The sequence below is a fragment of the Vipera ursinii genome (genome assembly GCF_947247035.1).
Source record: "Vipera ursinii genome assembly, chromosome: 2".
NCBI lineage: Eukaryota > Metazoa > Chordata > Lepidosauria > Squamata > Viperidae > Vipera > Vipera ursinii.
The window spans coordinates 84,954,466-84,971,215 of NC_139513.1; the positions used below are offsets into that span (position 1 = coordinate 84,954,466).

A 16,750-nucleotide genomic window follows, 5' to 3' on the forward strand; every position below is an offset into this window, starting at 1 on the left:
CTCAGCCAGGCACACTGGCTGAGGAATTCTGGGAGTTGAAGTCCACAAGTCATAAAAGGGCCAAATTTGAAGACCCCTGCCTTAAAAGCTATATTCCAACACATATAGAAGTGTTGTCGCCCCGGCAATACTTGCTCTGAACACCGATACCGGCGACAACAGTCGAGGGCATTTCCCTGCCCTCCACTGGCGAAAAACGCCTGCCGCTGACTTCATTCGAGATAACGAGTTTGATCCAGAAGTTTGCCAGCCGCCACTTAAAAAAAAAAAGAGATATTGCTCTGAAGGCCTCCGTACTACAGATGCCGTAGTAAGGAGTTAACTCTGCGTAGGGGAAAGTGCACGCGAAGCGGCTTTGTGGTTAGGACACAGGTGGGGTGGAACCGAGCTTATTGCACTTGCTCGGGAACGCGCGAAGGAAGGAGAGAAATAAGAGTCTAGACTAGAGGTATACAGTAAGCGGTAAAAAAAATTGGACTCGCGTATCTCGGAAAGTTGGAAGTGATTTCAGGGTCACGGAAAAGAAACCGCATTCTAGCTCAAGGGGACTTTGATTCTGAAGCAAACGCAAGCAGCGCTTCTATAGCGCCCGATCAAATTTCTTTCTTTTTTCCAATTAGCCTGCTGGCGCCCCTTTTGTTCAAGTGCCCTCCGTTTTTTCCTCTCTTGAAAAGAGCACAGCGAGCTGGTGGACTCAAGAAGTAGCTACCAACACATCACAGCCGAGGAGGAAAAAAATATAGCGCCCAGTACTCTTTAATTCACACAAACGTACTTACATGCTCAAAATAAAGGTCGATTCTTTCAGTCGTCTAGTCCAGGATACGCTGCACAGTGTACAGGCCAATAGTGACTTAGGTCTATCTTCAACTTATTTTACTTCAGATATGTAATACTGTACTTCCCATCTTCTGTCTAGAGCAGGAGTAGGCAACCTTGGATCCTTTATGACTTCAACTCCCAGAATTCCTGAGCCAGCCACGCTGAGGGGAAAGGGAGAGGTTTCCAAGCTGAGCCATGCTGGCTCAGGAATTCTGGGAGTTGAAGTCCATGAGTCATAAAAGAGCCAAGGTTGCTTACTCCTGGCCTAGGCCGCTTTATGACTCGTGGACTTCAACTCCCAGAATTCCTGAGCCAGCCATGCTGAGGGGAAAGGGAGAGGTTTCCAAGCTGAGCCAAGCCGGCTCAGGAATTCTGGGAGTTGAAGTCCACGAGTCATAAAAGAGCCAAGGTTGCCTACTCCTGGTCTAGAGCTCTCATCCAACCCAGCTTGGGGAAGGATATATTCATCCTTAGGTCCAACTTTCAAAGAGAGAGCTGTGTTGAAGTACAAGACTTTTGTGTCATCTGTTCTATAAGTCATAAGCTTTGCCTTTAAAATTCCTCAATACAGTTTCCATTTTTCCAACAGTATATGATACAGTACAGGTATCCTTGACTTAAAGCCATTCATTTAGTAACCAAAGTTACAATGGTACTGAAAAAAGTGACTTATGACCATTTTTCACATTATAGATCATTATAGCAGGGATCCCCAACCTTGGGTCCGCAGCATGCCAGCAACTGGGCCACACAAACAAGCAAAACCCCATTTGTGGGATGCAGGCAGCACACAAAACCATGCATACTCTGGTCCATGGAAAAGCCTTTCTACACAGAACCAGTCCCTGATGCCCAAAAGGTTGGAGACCTCTGCATTATAGCATCCCCATAGTCATATGATCAAAATTTAGGCATTTGGAAACTGGCATGTATTTATGGCAGTTGTATTATCCTGTGGTCACCATTTGTAACCTCCCTAGCCAGCTTCTGACAAGCAAAGTCAATAGGGGAAGCCAAATTTGCTTAATAACTTCAGTGATTCACTTAACAACTGTGGCAAAATAGATCCTAAAATTGGGCAAAACTCAATTGTCTTGCTTAGCAACAGAAATTTTGGGCCAATTGTAGTCATAAATTGACTACCTGAGCAATTAAGCTTTTTATAAGGTTTTTAAGCTTGTGATGTATTTTATGGATTTTATTTTTTCATAGAATATATACATTTATTCAGTTTTAATTTTATTTATCAGATTTACATCCTGTCTTGATTTCCCTCTTCCTATTTATATTTATGTTTTTTTAAAAAATGGGGTGCCACCCTTAAAAGGCAGATTTTCCCAGATAGTTTACAAAATACCACAAAATAATCCAATATAGAATAAAATGCAATACTTGAAGTGTATAACAATAAAATAATAAAAACTCAAATTTCCTGAATAGTAATATATTAAAAATGAACGCATGGATTAAAATGCCTGGGAAAATACTGTAAAGACATATTTTACCCCTAAAGATGATTTCAGGCAATGAGAACTTTCAAGAAAAGGACGTCCTATTTCCATTCCAGATTATGACAGGCCTTACAGATTTAATGCCACCGTCATGAATTTGGACCAGAAACAAAATGGGAACCAGTGAAAATTAAATTGATTAAGTGCTGTCTTTTGTCTTTTAGAGACCATACGGAGGATAGAATCTCTCAGAATTATGTCTCTTCAGTTTGGCCCTTCCAGTGCTGCCTTCACTGTTGTCATAATCAAATCCATATATTTTGGCATTGGCTGTCCTCTTTCTCTCTTCTCTTATCTTCAACTTTTCCCCCTGTGTTAATGGACTTCTCAAGAGATTTGATTGTCTGCATGTGTCCAAAATACAATAGAGCCCAATAACTAGTGATTCAGGTGAGAATTCTACCTGAATTCTCTATTTCTACTTCATTATGAAAGTTTAAAAAGTCTCTCCCTCTCTCTGTGTTAATATAATACAGTATCTCTTATGAAATGTATATACAAAAGAAAAGGAAGGGCTGAAATGAAACCTCTTGGTCTGGAGGTTTTATTATGGAAATTATTTTTCTCTACATTTACTTTTTAATAGTTTAAAATGTAATACAGATGATGAGAGCTATTTTTTCTTACCTACTGTGGGACTAGGGAGAAGATGCCAGATCAAATAGCAGGAACAACCAAGCGGCTATCCCAAAGCAAGAAATAGGGCCAGAGGGTGTAACCCAAGGGATTTCTAAGAGAGAATATTAAGATGTTTGTGAAATCATATGTTCACTACAGCACACATAAGATTATTAGCTTGCTACCTTGATACAAGATCGTTAGTATGAAAACATGAGTATCTTCAGTTGAGTATAATCAGTTGAGTACAAAGGAAGAAACCCAGCTTTGGGATTGATAGCTGCTTGATGCCTCTAAAGTGATTCTACTGGCAGTAGAGATTATAGTCCAACAACCAGTGTATTATGAAGCAGAACAAGATTTAGCGTGATCCTGGCTTGTATGGTATCAGTCAGAATAAGCTGAGTGGAGTAACCGGACAATGGTAAAATCGGGCATCAAGAAGTTTTATTGAAGGCATGTATACTGAATTTTTGCAGATGTTCTTTAGCAGATTATTAGGTTCCAGGTAAGAAACCAAATAGTGTGTTTACCACTTTGTTCTGGAGAAACTTGCAATGAAAGAAGCATGGGGTAAACTAACGTCAAATTTTCAGGAAGGAGAAAAGCTGCTTTCAGCCCATGACCTTTTGATTTATCTCTCTTCTTTCAATCAGAGTAAGTATTGACAAGTTTATGAGGATCCTCATGTTGCTTTCAGGATTAAGTATTAATCTTGGAGATAATCATCTGGAATTTTGATAGGACTGGCAGTGGAAGTGTTGAATTAAATAGCACATTTTTATATAATAGTGTACATTCTGTTGGTCCACAGACTCTTGAATGGATTTTCTTGGTATCATTATACCAAGAAATTGGTATAGTTACAGCACGCAGGACTTACTCCTATAAAATGTCCTGGAGGCATGAAAAATATGCATTTGACCCACTTTATAAATTCCTATCAATCATAGCAAGAATCAACAAAATGTTATTCATCTAGACACATGAAGCCTAAAGAGGAACAGGAAGTTGCCCTCTACATTAAACTCAGAGCTCTGAATGTCTGAACATCTTGGCACAGTGAAGATCCATAAAAATACTATCAAATTATGGTACAAAAAGATATAAATAATCTATTTTTTTCTTTTTTTATAGAAGAAACAACTGTCAAAAACTCAGCAACCAACTCAAAGTGTTACAAGAAGAGATCCTTGCAGAGATATCGCCTCATTAGTAGCTGTATTAACCAAGATAAAGTAAAAATAGTCATCCAGTATGGCAATAAATGGGAATATTCCAATGCCATCTAAGCAGACACAGAATATACTATATGTATGTATGTGTTAAAGTGCAAAGGACCATTCAAAGATCCTTTATAGGAACAGATGAAGATTAGAAATCAAGCTCAATATAATTAAATCAGAAATTGGCATTAGCTGAATATGTTTCCCACAATATAACTGGTTGGGCAATTTCCCTTATCGCAGCACGCAGAGTCTAAGTTGTAATGTGGGGTGTTGAAGTCTGAAAATTTAGGGAACTGGGATTAATCCCTTTTCCTAAAAATGAATGCAGAAAGTGTAAGAGACCTTTTTTTAAAAAAAAAAACCTTGTACTGCTAAGCAAATTAAATATATAGATCATATATTAGATTTAAATTTTAGAAACATGCATCAGCATGCATAAACATGGTTTATTTTGCAGAGGAAACCCAAAACCATAATATAAATTATTCATTAATAGAAATCCCAATAATTTAGCTACCAGTTTTTCTTGTGCATAATGGTTTCTAAAAGGGCAATCTAATGTGAGAAAACGTCATAAGGAGAAGGTAACCCTCTGATCCAATTTACCACTCACATATTGCTGAATTGAAACAAGTAAAGAGAAGTGAGATCTGATTATGTAACTTGGTATATGTTATAAAAGTAGCCTTACAGAGCTGCTTGAGAAATCTGCTTACGTTTGTTTGGGTTGTATAAAAACCTGTTGACTTACAATTCTGTGCAAGCTTAATAGGGATCACGTTGCGCTAAGTAAGTAGAATTTACTTCCATATAAGCATTCACCAAACTGAGCAGTAAATAAAATACAAGCTTTTGTTTAACAGAGCCAAACTATAGTCATAAGGAAAGAGTTTGGGTACTGAAGAAATATTTTAAAAGGAAGAAAAGTTTGTAAGCATATCTCATTTTACTTAAAAGAAACCTTGAAATTGGAAGGAATTACCTATATATCTAGATTAATATCAATTTATTGAAAATCTGTGCCAAAATTTTTGTGATACAGTATATAGGATTTCTTCCTATTCATTTGTATAATTTGATGATAAGTTTGCTGGTTGCATAGCAATATTTATGACAGAAAGGACGAATTGAAGTGAACCACAGAGCAGATCAATAGACTTGATAGGCAAGTCAAAGCTAAAACCCCAAGTTGGCTGAGGAATTCTGAAAGCTGAAGTCTACATATTTTAACGTTACCGAGGCTAAGAAATACTATAAATAAATCAGGTACTTAGGTTTAAGACATTCTGCTTTGCCCAGTAAAGTTTCGGCCGTGCCAGATTGGCACTTCTGGCATGGGGAAACTTTCCCTTGCCAATTATCCAGCATCACCTTTGGCTTAAAGCTGTATTCTATTTTCACTTTAACATGTGATGATTCTAAAGCTGATGCCTTTAAATAATATTTCAATATTTTGAACCCCAAAATAAACTTTAAATTCCAATGCAAGATGGCGTGACTCAAAGTGGGATAGGTTTACTATGATCTAAGATAGATGGTCAGTGTAAATAGCTTTTCTAAGCAATTCTTGTTCTGGATGACTGGTGCCAACCAAAAACATAACAGCACTGCATAGTATAACTTCTAAGAACTGTTAAGTTATAGAGTTTTCTTCTAATAGCATTAAAACAATTGTGCAAATATAATCCATTTCCAGAATCCCTTTTGAAATAAACACAATCATTTGTTCTGCTTTTCTAACCCTTCTGGGTTGTGAATCTAGCTTCCCATTCTTTTCTGAGTAACTTTTTTGGTGTGTACCCAGTCTACAGAAATATAATGTATCCAACAATGTAATATATACCCATAAATATCTCAGAACAGACCACAAAACGTTGTTCCCCAATATTTTGCAAGGGTTGTGGGAGTGGACTGTAGATTGTTTGAAAGCTCTCAATGTTTAATGCATTAAAATTAGTATTTTAACTAATGGAAAACTCACTAACATTCAGTGATCTGGTAGAGATTTCCAGCAGGATAGTTCAAAGGAGCTTAGTCTTCAGTTCAATTTTACCACCTGATTGAAATAATTATTTTTTGTGCCAATATATTATCTCATCTTTAGGTTGGACAATTCTCTGTTCTAGTTACTTATATTACTGTGAGATAAATACAGGTAGCCCTCAACTTACAGCCATTTGTTTAGCAACCATTCAAAGTTACAACAGCACTGAAAAAGTAACATGATCATATAGGTAGCCCTCACACTTACAAATATTGCAGTGTCCCCATGATCAGGTGATCAGTATTTGGATATGCAACAACTGGCATGTATTTATGATATTTTCAGCATCCGTGGTCATGTGATTGCCACTTGTGACCTTCCCAGCTGCCTTCTGATAAAGTCAATGGGGGAAGCCATATTTGCTTAACAATCAGAGTAATTCATTTAACAACCATGGCAATAAAGATTGTAAAATCAGGCACCACTTTGCTTAGCAGTGGAAGTTCTGGTCCCAATTGTTTTTGTAAGTCGAGGACTATTTGTCTAAGAAGATTCTCAGTCATCCAGGTAATAGTTATCTCAAAGATGCTTTTTCACAAGGCAACTGAACTTTCTTATTTTTCTTTGAAGATGTTTCGCTTCTCATCCAAGAGCAGAAGAAGCTTATTGGATGAGAAGCAAAAGGTCTTCAAAGAAAAACAAGAAACTCCAGTTGCTTCGAGGACTATTTGTATGGCAGATTTGTTTCAGCCTCAACATTTTCTGTGTTCAGAATAAAAGCTACAAGTAACATCCAAGTTGGGCAAAATTTCTAAACATTCTACACAGAATTTTTAAATTAATAGCTCTTATGACTTGGTTGTAGTGTTGTATTCAGATCAAGTAGTTATATTTAAGATGATGTTTATCAATTCCAGAAAAAGGATAATCAGACCTACTGAACTACTTATTACCTTCTATCAAAGGCAACCAATGATACTCTGTGCAGTGTCTAAGAAGATTGCTGGGTTAGCTATTTAGCAGACAGGGCAAGGGTTCAAGCAATGTTTACTACAGCAGAGAAAAATTTCTGTATTCTTGTTTTCTGGTTAGTGGGCAAATATAGGCTTTTATAGTAGTGGGGCATTAGAATAGTAATCTTTCAACAGATCTATGGTCAATTGAAGCCATTTGTGGAAATCTTCGCTTGTCATTATGTTGTAGAGCTGGCTCAGAATCTCTGCCAAAGTCTTAATTCACCTACATGAAAAAATGAACACACCAAACATCTTTGTAATAGCATGCCTACACTTACAGGACAATTTAATATATGCATATACACCAACCTACCAGCAACAGAGCTTTAAAAATCCATGCATGCTTGCAATAGTTTTTAGCAAAAGCAACTGATAGGGATCGAAGCAACAATCTTTACTTAACTTACCAATCACGTGAATTGCCAGAGGGATTTTCATTAATACCAGGAAAACCGATGCTCTGCTTACTATAATTCTGACACTGGGAGCTTTCATGTTCCACTTCATTTGCTGGACCAGAGGCATTTTGTCCACCTGCATCAGAAAACATGTCCTCTGCCTCTCTTCCCATTGCTACAAATTGACTGTCTGGTACAGAACTGATGTTCATGTTGGTTAGCATATCTGTCAACAAGGGAGCAGATTCAAAGGTTCCAATTTCTTCTGTTGCTGAAACTGAAAAATATAGATCTAGGTGACATACAAAAAAATAAAATGAAAGGCGATGCTTTGTACCTCGATCATTGCTTAAGGTGGAAAATGATTCCAAAGAGCTTTTATAGCAATTCCTCTTTTCATCTGAGAAATTCCATGCTATTTCCATGTTCAAATGATTTCAGGTGAAATTTAAATTGATTAAGTGCTGTCTTTTGTCTTTTAGAGACCATACGGAGGATAGAATCTCTCAGAATTATGTCTCTTCAGTTTGGCCCTTCCAGTGCTGCCTTCACTGTTGTCATAATCAAATCCATATATTTTGGCATTGGCTGTCCTCTTTCTCTCTTCTCTTATCTTCAACAGTGTTCATTTAGTTACAGACACTTTGAATAGGAATCTCTATGAAATTTAATATATAACCAAGAGTTGCTTGGTAGATAGATGGGCAGCACATTAATTTAATAAAGAATATAACCCAGAGCTAGTAGAAGAGAAATAAGATAAGTGGTTTCAATAAGGTAAATAGTTTCAAAAAGCCTTATGTACGTTTTTAGAATGATCCCAGACTTGGCTTAAATAAAATTGTCATTACAGGTATGTACATTTTACAAGTATGACTAGCTGTGTGCTCTATGTATTAATGTAGTCCAATATGTTTGTATTCTTGTTGGGAGTCTCAGGAATATTCTGCCTGTCTAGCATTAAGAAAAAAAGACAGCTTTCTTTTAATGAAAATGATGCATAGAAGCTATAAATTAAATCAGTAACAGAAATAAACACGAAGCTTCTTAGCTTTTAGACATGAACAACATGATCTATTATATGAAAATTCTCTAGTCTTTCTTCCCCTTAAAATTCTTTCAATTCTTTCAGAATTTCTTTTAAAAATTCTTTCCCTCAAAACTCTTTCCCTCAAAGGGAAAAGGAAAAGACTCCAAACTTACCTTCAGGAACCCAAAGAAAAGCACTGGATGCTATAGCCCCCAAATCGTTTTCAGCAATACATATATATATTCCAGAATCTTCAGGGAAAGCTTCTGTTATCACCAAAGAACAAACTTCCTCTGAGAAAAGCAAAAAGTTAATAAATAAATGTACAATAAATAAATGAATAAGCACAATGTCATACTACAGACCCACTTATGTTAGTAGGACCTGATCTTTTTCACAAATTTACAATATATTACTACAAAGAAACCAGTTTCACGATGAAACACAAAAACCTCTTAAGTAGGTGAACTTTATAAATGGTGTTCCTAATTCACACCTAGAATTCTGCAGAATGAGGTTAAAAAAAAGTTGAGGGAGGGGAGGAGGACAACAACGATCAGCACAATGACGATGTCAACTTCTGAAATGAACCTGGCTGAAGCCATCTTTGTCGTTTTAAGTTGCCACAGGTTGGGGAAAAGGGGAGAAAGAGACCAAAAGCATTGCTAGACTAAACACAGAGTGGTAAACAAGGTCATTCCCAAAGAAGCTGGAAGGTAGAGAGAAGAATTATCACGTAGCCCGCAAATTGCTTTTATTGGGTAGCATGATAGAGGGGAGGGAATTATTACATTTAGTTACATTGAATCCCTAAGGGGAATTTTAAAGTTGGTTTCACTTTTGACCATGCCGATATTATGTATCCAATAAACATGCTATACGGTATCTTCTCTAAGGGCTCACGGACTCAGTTTATAACCCCCTCACCTAATAAAACACTTGGGAAATACTTTTATATACAGCTACTGTTATAAGATTATCACCATCATTATTACATTGGGTAATGTTCCTAGTTCTTTGCAACTTATGTTTTTATTTAAAAATACTTACCAGGGACCATGGATGAGCATGCCTCTGTTAGAGAGAAAGAGACAGAGAATATAATTGTGAACAACTATTTTGTGGATTCAAAAAGTAAAAATGTAAAATAGCTCAAAGACAATCACAACTGCAGATCACACCCACAGTCACAGACCTTCCTCATCTGCTGGCCCCCACTCACTAAGGACCGGGTGGTGACATAGATTCTGTCACCTTCCACTATTCCAAGCTTCAGACTTACGGTACATGCAACTATTAAAAGGTGCAAGAATTCTTCCCATTTGCTTCTGAGCATCCTGCTTTGCACTTAACTTATTAAATATTGAAATAACACACGGATATTACAAGTCCATTTATCTGAATTCTGCATTGGCCCCAAAGCAGCATGCATGCCTGCAGGATTCAGTGGTGGAATAGTAACAGAGAAGGGCCACTCAACTATTTTCTGAATAGCTATTTTGCTATTTACTCACAAACTTTTCACCTTAGAGGGGAGAAAATATAGATAAAGCAGAAAACAGCCAGAAGGGATGGAATGAGCCTCAGAACAATTTTCTTTTTTAAAAACAACAACAATAACAACAACAACAACAACAACAGAGAAGCTATATTGTATTTCATATTTTTTGCTTTAGGTAAGCCTTTGAGGTTAATTCAATACTGCCCAAATAGTGGACTTTGAATCACAAGAATTATGTGAATAGATCTTTAATTTCTAATAGTGTATGCAATGGAAACTATGAGACTTAATAAACTAATAAAGTTATTATGTTAGAGTTAAATCAGTAATTGGTTTTGCCCTTCTGTCTGCTTTTGAGCTTCCTGTATAAATCTGATTAACTGTTGTGTGATCCACAATACTTCATGTGCCTGATCCAGCAGGGTAAATACTTACTGAATCTTTATTATTTTTCAGACCCACAAAAGGCAGAATGAGGCAGGAACAGGTCTATATGTGATGCCCACCCACAGCAAAAGCTGCACTTAGATGTTGCAATACTTCTGTTGTTGGAGTGCCAAGAACTAAACAGGTGCTTCAAATGATCCTAGCATATATTGTAAAATATGCAAATACTGTATATATGTTAACATGAAACTCTCAAGCCTAGTAAATACATAATAAGGCTTGCCTTATTGATATGAATCCCCACCTGTGACTGGAAACTTTGGATAATTTAAATGGAATGTCTGTCGTATTAAGGGACATTTGAGATGAAGTATGAGTTCTGTACAAATGCTGTCTGGAATGTCATACACGTTTTGCATTCCATGCTAATCACCTTATTGGTTTTTAATCTGTTCTACTTGTTACTTAATACAACACATTTGTTTTTATTTTAATGCCTGATCTGGGGGTCAATCCTTGGTTTTGTCCAGGTCCCCTTCCTGTTACCTCTGTATCTGCTTTACATATCTTACAGAAAACTGGTGAGTCCAAAAGGCATGTGTTGGAGAACAGCTAGAATTCTTAATTGTGGGACAAATTCAGTACTTGGTTCCTATTCCATTGATCTCATCTCAGATTTACATTTTCAACAAAATATTGCAGGGTTTTTGTGGGTTTCCCCCCCCCCCCCAATTTTTATACCAGGATAATTTTTTCTTCATACTTTTATACTGGAATATCCAGGGTACACCATGCTTAAATCAATTAACTTTTTAGAAGGCATGCTTATAAATTTATTGTTATTTTTCTTTATATCATAAACCTGTCTGATGATGCAGAATAATCTGATTTTCTTGAAAGTCCTATCCAATATCAACAGTTTGTTAACTTTCTTCACAGCATAATTAAATGTTGGTCAAATTCACATGTAATATCAATCCACAGTTCAGCTAGTTTATTTTTGCTTTGCTGTGATGTTGGCAATCTGTTTCAAGAAAGCAGCCTTTTACAAATCAGTGATGCACACATCATAGAAAGCCAAAAACAAACTGCATTATAGATTAGCTTTGTGTGAATGGAGAATGCCTGGCTGCTGTCAGGCCACATTTCCTACATATCAGTATTAATTCTCTCTCCCCACCCTCACCCCCCCACACAGGCACACTAGCTTTTAATATATCTTTGCCCTCCATTTACTGACTGCTGCTTGCATTAAGTTCAAGGCAAGGCTGAACATGGCTCAGTTATATGTTTCTTTTATTAGATGTTACAGATGGAGACACATGGGAAAGATGTGGATCAGCAGCAACACTGTTGTGATTAGACAGCAGTTGTGCATATATTTACAAAAGAATTCATTCCACTCCAAATTAGCTAATTTAATTTGAGTAAAAATATACATTGTAGAAACTGTCAGCAACTCATCATAGAAACTTGAATATGCACAAATGCTCTATGTCATTCTTCTCCTGGGAGGAGAAGGCCACGTTTTGAGTAGCTCTTTGTACAGACCACTCCAATCACAGTCACATTTCATGTTCCTGAGAAAGGAAACACACCAATGTCTGCACTTCAGAAAGAGTTTTGCCATGGGGTAATGGATGAATTAACCCTTCCCAACAGAAATAAAATATTGGTCAAGGATGTTTGTCTTTACTTTAGCATACTTTTTAGTTGCCATGTCCAGATTTAGAAGGTCTTCAACTTGCCACAGCCAGTTCATTGCAGCCACCTCACCACAGCCAACTCCCCATGGGTCAATCGCCATGGCCAACTTTCCACTGGACAACTCGCTGTGGGACAAGAGTTACACTAATATTGAAGAAATAGTGGAACAGAATCATTAAAGAAAGGATGCCAAAGGAGGGGAAAATGAAATATGAATGACAAAAACTAAAATAATTTTTTCACTATTTTAAATACCGTAAATAAATTGAATTGTTGAATTGTCCTGCAACAAGTTGGCCATGGTGAGTTGTCCCACAGTGAGTTGGCCGTGATAAGTTAGCTGTGGCAACTTGGTCATGGCGAGTCGGTTGCGGTGACTTGTCCCATTCCAATACCGCCCCCCCAAACCTTTCCCTTATCTACTGTACTGGGATCAAACAAGGAAGACCAGGTTTTTGCAATTCAAACAAGTATATCTTCTATTTCCTCCCGTCTGAAATACAGTTAATGGTTTGTAAAACAGAAGTCTCACAGATGGAGGGCATTTAAAGAACAAAAATGCCTACTTTTTCTTAATATACGGAAGTCTGCAGAATCTATGATTTGGTTGCACTCTCTGTACCAGCGAACTTGAAGAGGTGTGGAAGCTCTTATTCGACACTCAAACACCACCAGCTGGCCTTTAGTAGCTGTAATATTTTGTGGGCTCTGAAAGATGACCAGAAACATAAAATTAAATTTATAAAGTTAAGGTGCTATGTACGGAACAAACTTCCACACAAACTTAACTTTCCGTTTGAGAGAGAAATTGATACTGATGCACTCAATACCATCTCTCTTGTTCCCAAATGAGTAATTATAACAGTTTCCCCACAAACTTTGCCTCTGGATTTCTTGGACTATCCTAGACTTATAGTAAGATTTATACTTCACATTTCCTCTAAGAAAAGGAAATGTGGTAAGGGTGGTGTACATAGCATTTTTTAAAAAATATGTTGTTGTTTTTTTAACACAATCACCTTAATATTTGGTAGACAGTGCATTGTCTGGGTTTACATTTAGCAAACATTCACTAACAATTAAATTCTATAATCTACATGATAACTTTATATGATTTCCTCTTTTCCCCATAGTGTTCTTTTCTAACAACCTTAAGTTAATACAAATCTTATTGTTTTAATAAATGATAATTAAGTATAAAAGTTTTCTAATATTTCTACAAATAATAATCACAACAATATAGTATTCCTTTTCTATCAAGTCATTCTGGTGGTCTCATCATATATCCTTTTACAGTTCTTGGTTACGTTTGTTTTTCCCACAGTATTCTAAACATTTTTACTGGTTAAAATTTTCTCGGAGTTAATTACATTTAAATATTTAAATCTATTTTTTCTCATGTAAACCAATACTTTTACCTTTCTTAAGGAATAAATAAGACTAAAAAGAGAAAGAAGAATAAGAATAAGAAACAGAATAAAAAGATAGTATACTACTTAAAATCCCTATTTCCTATACACTAACACATATTTATTTCCAAAAAATGCGTTCTTTTTTACCATAATTGAAAATGTATTTAATCTTAAAATATTCCCTTTAATAAACCTAATCCTCTAGTCTTTTAACTCTTAGTCAAAACATTTTTAATCCATTTATAATTTTCTTAAAATCAATCACCTTTAGATATCAAATGGCCTTTATATAGGCCATTCCAACTCTTTTATATTACTCATATCCCACAATAAAATAGAAAGGAGAAAGAAAAAGCAAGCACTATATTACTTGAGGGGCTCCTCCCTCTTAAAGTCAAATTCATATCTAAAATTTTCTATTTCTTTAACCATTTTCAAATAAGTGTTTCTTTTTTAAATATTCTCTCTGATAGGCACCAACATCTATTTTCTAAATTTTCACTTTAGCCTTTTTCTTTTGCCCAATGCCTTTCTTAATCAATATGTTCTGCTGAGTCAAAAAAATCTTTCCATATTCTTATAGATGTTACTGTAGATGTAAAAAGTAAGTCAAGTGCAGTATCTTTGTTAGAGGCGTTTGCCCACTCATTTTTATTGAGAATCTGAAATATAGGTTGTCTTTTCCAAGTCCAGTATTTCTTGTAAATTTTTTTCCACTTGAATTAAATCATACTTCTTTGTTTTATAGAATTCCATCTTTAAGTCTCTATCCTCAAATTTAAGTTCAGTTATTTGTTTTATCTGTTGCTTCTCTGTTGTATTTTCCTGGGCTTTTTTTGGTATAAAATTGAATTGGAGATGAGTTGGTTTATATTTTCAAAGTTATTTTGGATTTCTTTGTGATTTAAAATCATTGTTATTTGAATTAGTTGCAACATATCATATGTCTCCTCTTGAAAAGTATTTATTTTTTTCTTGATCAGTTCTTCCTACAAATCTCTGATTTTCCATGATGACCAAAAAAACCAATTCCCCTGCCACCCTGAAAATAGTTTTGAAATCAGTTAACTACAGTATATACTTGTAATCCAGTGAGTTCAAAAAAGTTCTTTTCCCCCCTAAAGTTTGTAAGTTCCACTTTATCTACAGCCCAGATTGTTTTCTTTTTTGTTACAGCTGTTCTCTATTGTTAAAGCTTTGAAGGTCGCAAGTAGAGATTAGTTTTTTTTCAGATTTTACCAAGTCCTGCATGCAAGTCATACCTGTCATAATCCTCATCCACCAGTAGGTGTCAGCACTGGTTCATTTTTCTTTTTTCTTTTCCTCCATAAAAGGTTCAATTAGCTGCTTCTGTTAGCAAAAGGGTGGGGCAGAAACCCCCTTCCTTCACTGTCAGAGATTTTTTTTTTACTTCTTGGGAATTTTTTTTCTCCCCTTCAGGAAAATGGATAGGTAGGATAGAGAAAATCGATGTTCTTACCCAGATTCAAGCACACTGTTTACGATCAGCTTAAAATAGTGCTTTTAACTTAGGTTGCTTGCACCTCGGGCTAGACTCTGAAGCTAGTCTTTCTCCTGTTGATTTCTGGAAGGCTTCTCCTGGATCGATCGGGTCGACCGCCATCTCTCTGAGATCCCCGGGACTTCCTTCCTTCATTGCCACCTCTCCAGGGTGGCTTCTGGCCCATTTAGGGTCCCCTAACAGGAAGAAACTCAGCTGGAGGGCACAGAGTCCTGAACCTCTTAACTGCTGTGCTGCATGCAGGACCTTACATAGCATTTTGTAAGTCCTTACAAGTCCTTACATAGCATTTTGTCCTCCATTACCCCGCTAAGGGTGGAGTGGGTTGAGAGAGGATGACAGTCCCAAAGTTCCTCAGTGACCTTCCATGATTGAGGGTAAACATGAATCTGATTGTCCCCACCCTAAACCTAGTTCTTCAATCACTTCACCACACTGTTTCATACTCCCATAATCCCTAGCAAGCAATGGCTTGGAATTATGCAAATACCCAAAAGGATTTTCCTCTCCAATGATTAAGGTAGGAGGCTAAAAACTGGGTGGCTGTGAGCTTTAGTCCCACATTGGACACAAAACCAGCTGGGTAGCCTTTGGGCCAGACACACTCTGAGAGCCCTAGGAAACACATAATAGCAAACCACTTCTGAAAAACCTTGCCAAGAAAAATGCAGGGACTTTTCCAGGCAGTTGCCAGGAGTCAATACTGACTTGAATGGAAATATTTTTAGCACTCAACCATGCCTTTTACTTCTTTATGGGAAATCAAAGATGAATATGTCTGATTATTAGATTTATTATATTTGGTCTGCAAAAACCTAGAGGATCATTTTAGATGATGCACGAAAGTTGAGATGGACAGGAAAATTAGGACATTTCCATCTAAGTAGCAATGGTGTCTGCAGGAAGATTTTGAACCTAAATTACCACTGAGATTATATCTCTTACCTTTATGAACACAGGAGCTGCTTCATAGGCAGATCCAATCATTTGGGAAGGATTCTGCATCTATAAAAGAAATGAAATATGCTGCAATCACAAAACAATGTACAAACTTTGATGGCTACGTTTCTCCACTTGCAGATAAATATAAAAAGCTGTTTTTGTGACTGATGTATTAGATTATGATGAAGCCTTTTTGTGAATCTTTATTTAAGTGCTCTGTGAGAACTAATACCTTTAATTAGTTTACAAAATTATTTAAAAGAAAAAAATATATATGACAACTGCCATATATTCACATGACATTTGTGCCCTAGATATATAGCAGTGATGGCGAACCTCTTAGAGACCGAGTGCCCAAACTGCAACCCAAAACCCACTTATTTATCAGTGGGTGCCAGGTGGGCATGGTCTACTGGGTGGGTGTGGCTGTGGTGATCATGGAAGATTGGGTGGGTGTGGCCATGGTGGGTGTGGTCACCTCAATGTCGCTCATGGGGAGGGACACCTGTGGGGGGCGGCTGGTTGAAGAGGGAAAGTTGCCACCTCGGAGGCATGGTGCAGGTGCCTACAGGGAGGGCTCTGAGTGCCGCCTCTGGCACCCGTGCCATAGGTTCGCCACCACTGATATATAGTATCAGTACAATCAGCCTAAGTAGCCTTGGATACCAAAT

At 36.9% G+C, this 16,750-nt stretch overlaps 1 protein-coding gene across 1 annotated transcript in view; it reads right to left on the reverse strand.

The window, feature by feature from the left end:
- The window catches only part of MYOT (myotilin), a 51,688-nt gene that overhangs the window by 20,851 nt on the left and 14,087 nt on the right, over positions 1–16,750 (reverse strand). The window contains exons 2-6 of the mRNA XM_083354363.1: positions 16,083–16,142; positions 12,770–12,911; positions 9,659–9,682; positions 8,782–8,901; positions 7,588–7,855 (exon numbers count right to left, since the gene is read on the reverse strand). Coding sequence (XP_083210489.1) covers positions 7,588–7,855; positions 8,782–8,901; positions 9,659–9,682; positions 12,770–12,911; positions 16,083–16,142 — 614 coding nt within the window. The remainder of the gene's footprint in view (positions 1–7,587; positions 7,856–8,781; positions 8,902–9,658; positions 9,683–12,769; positions 12,912–16,082; positions 16,143–16,750) is intronic.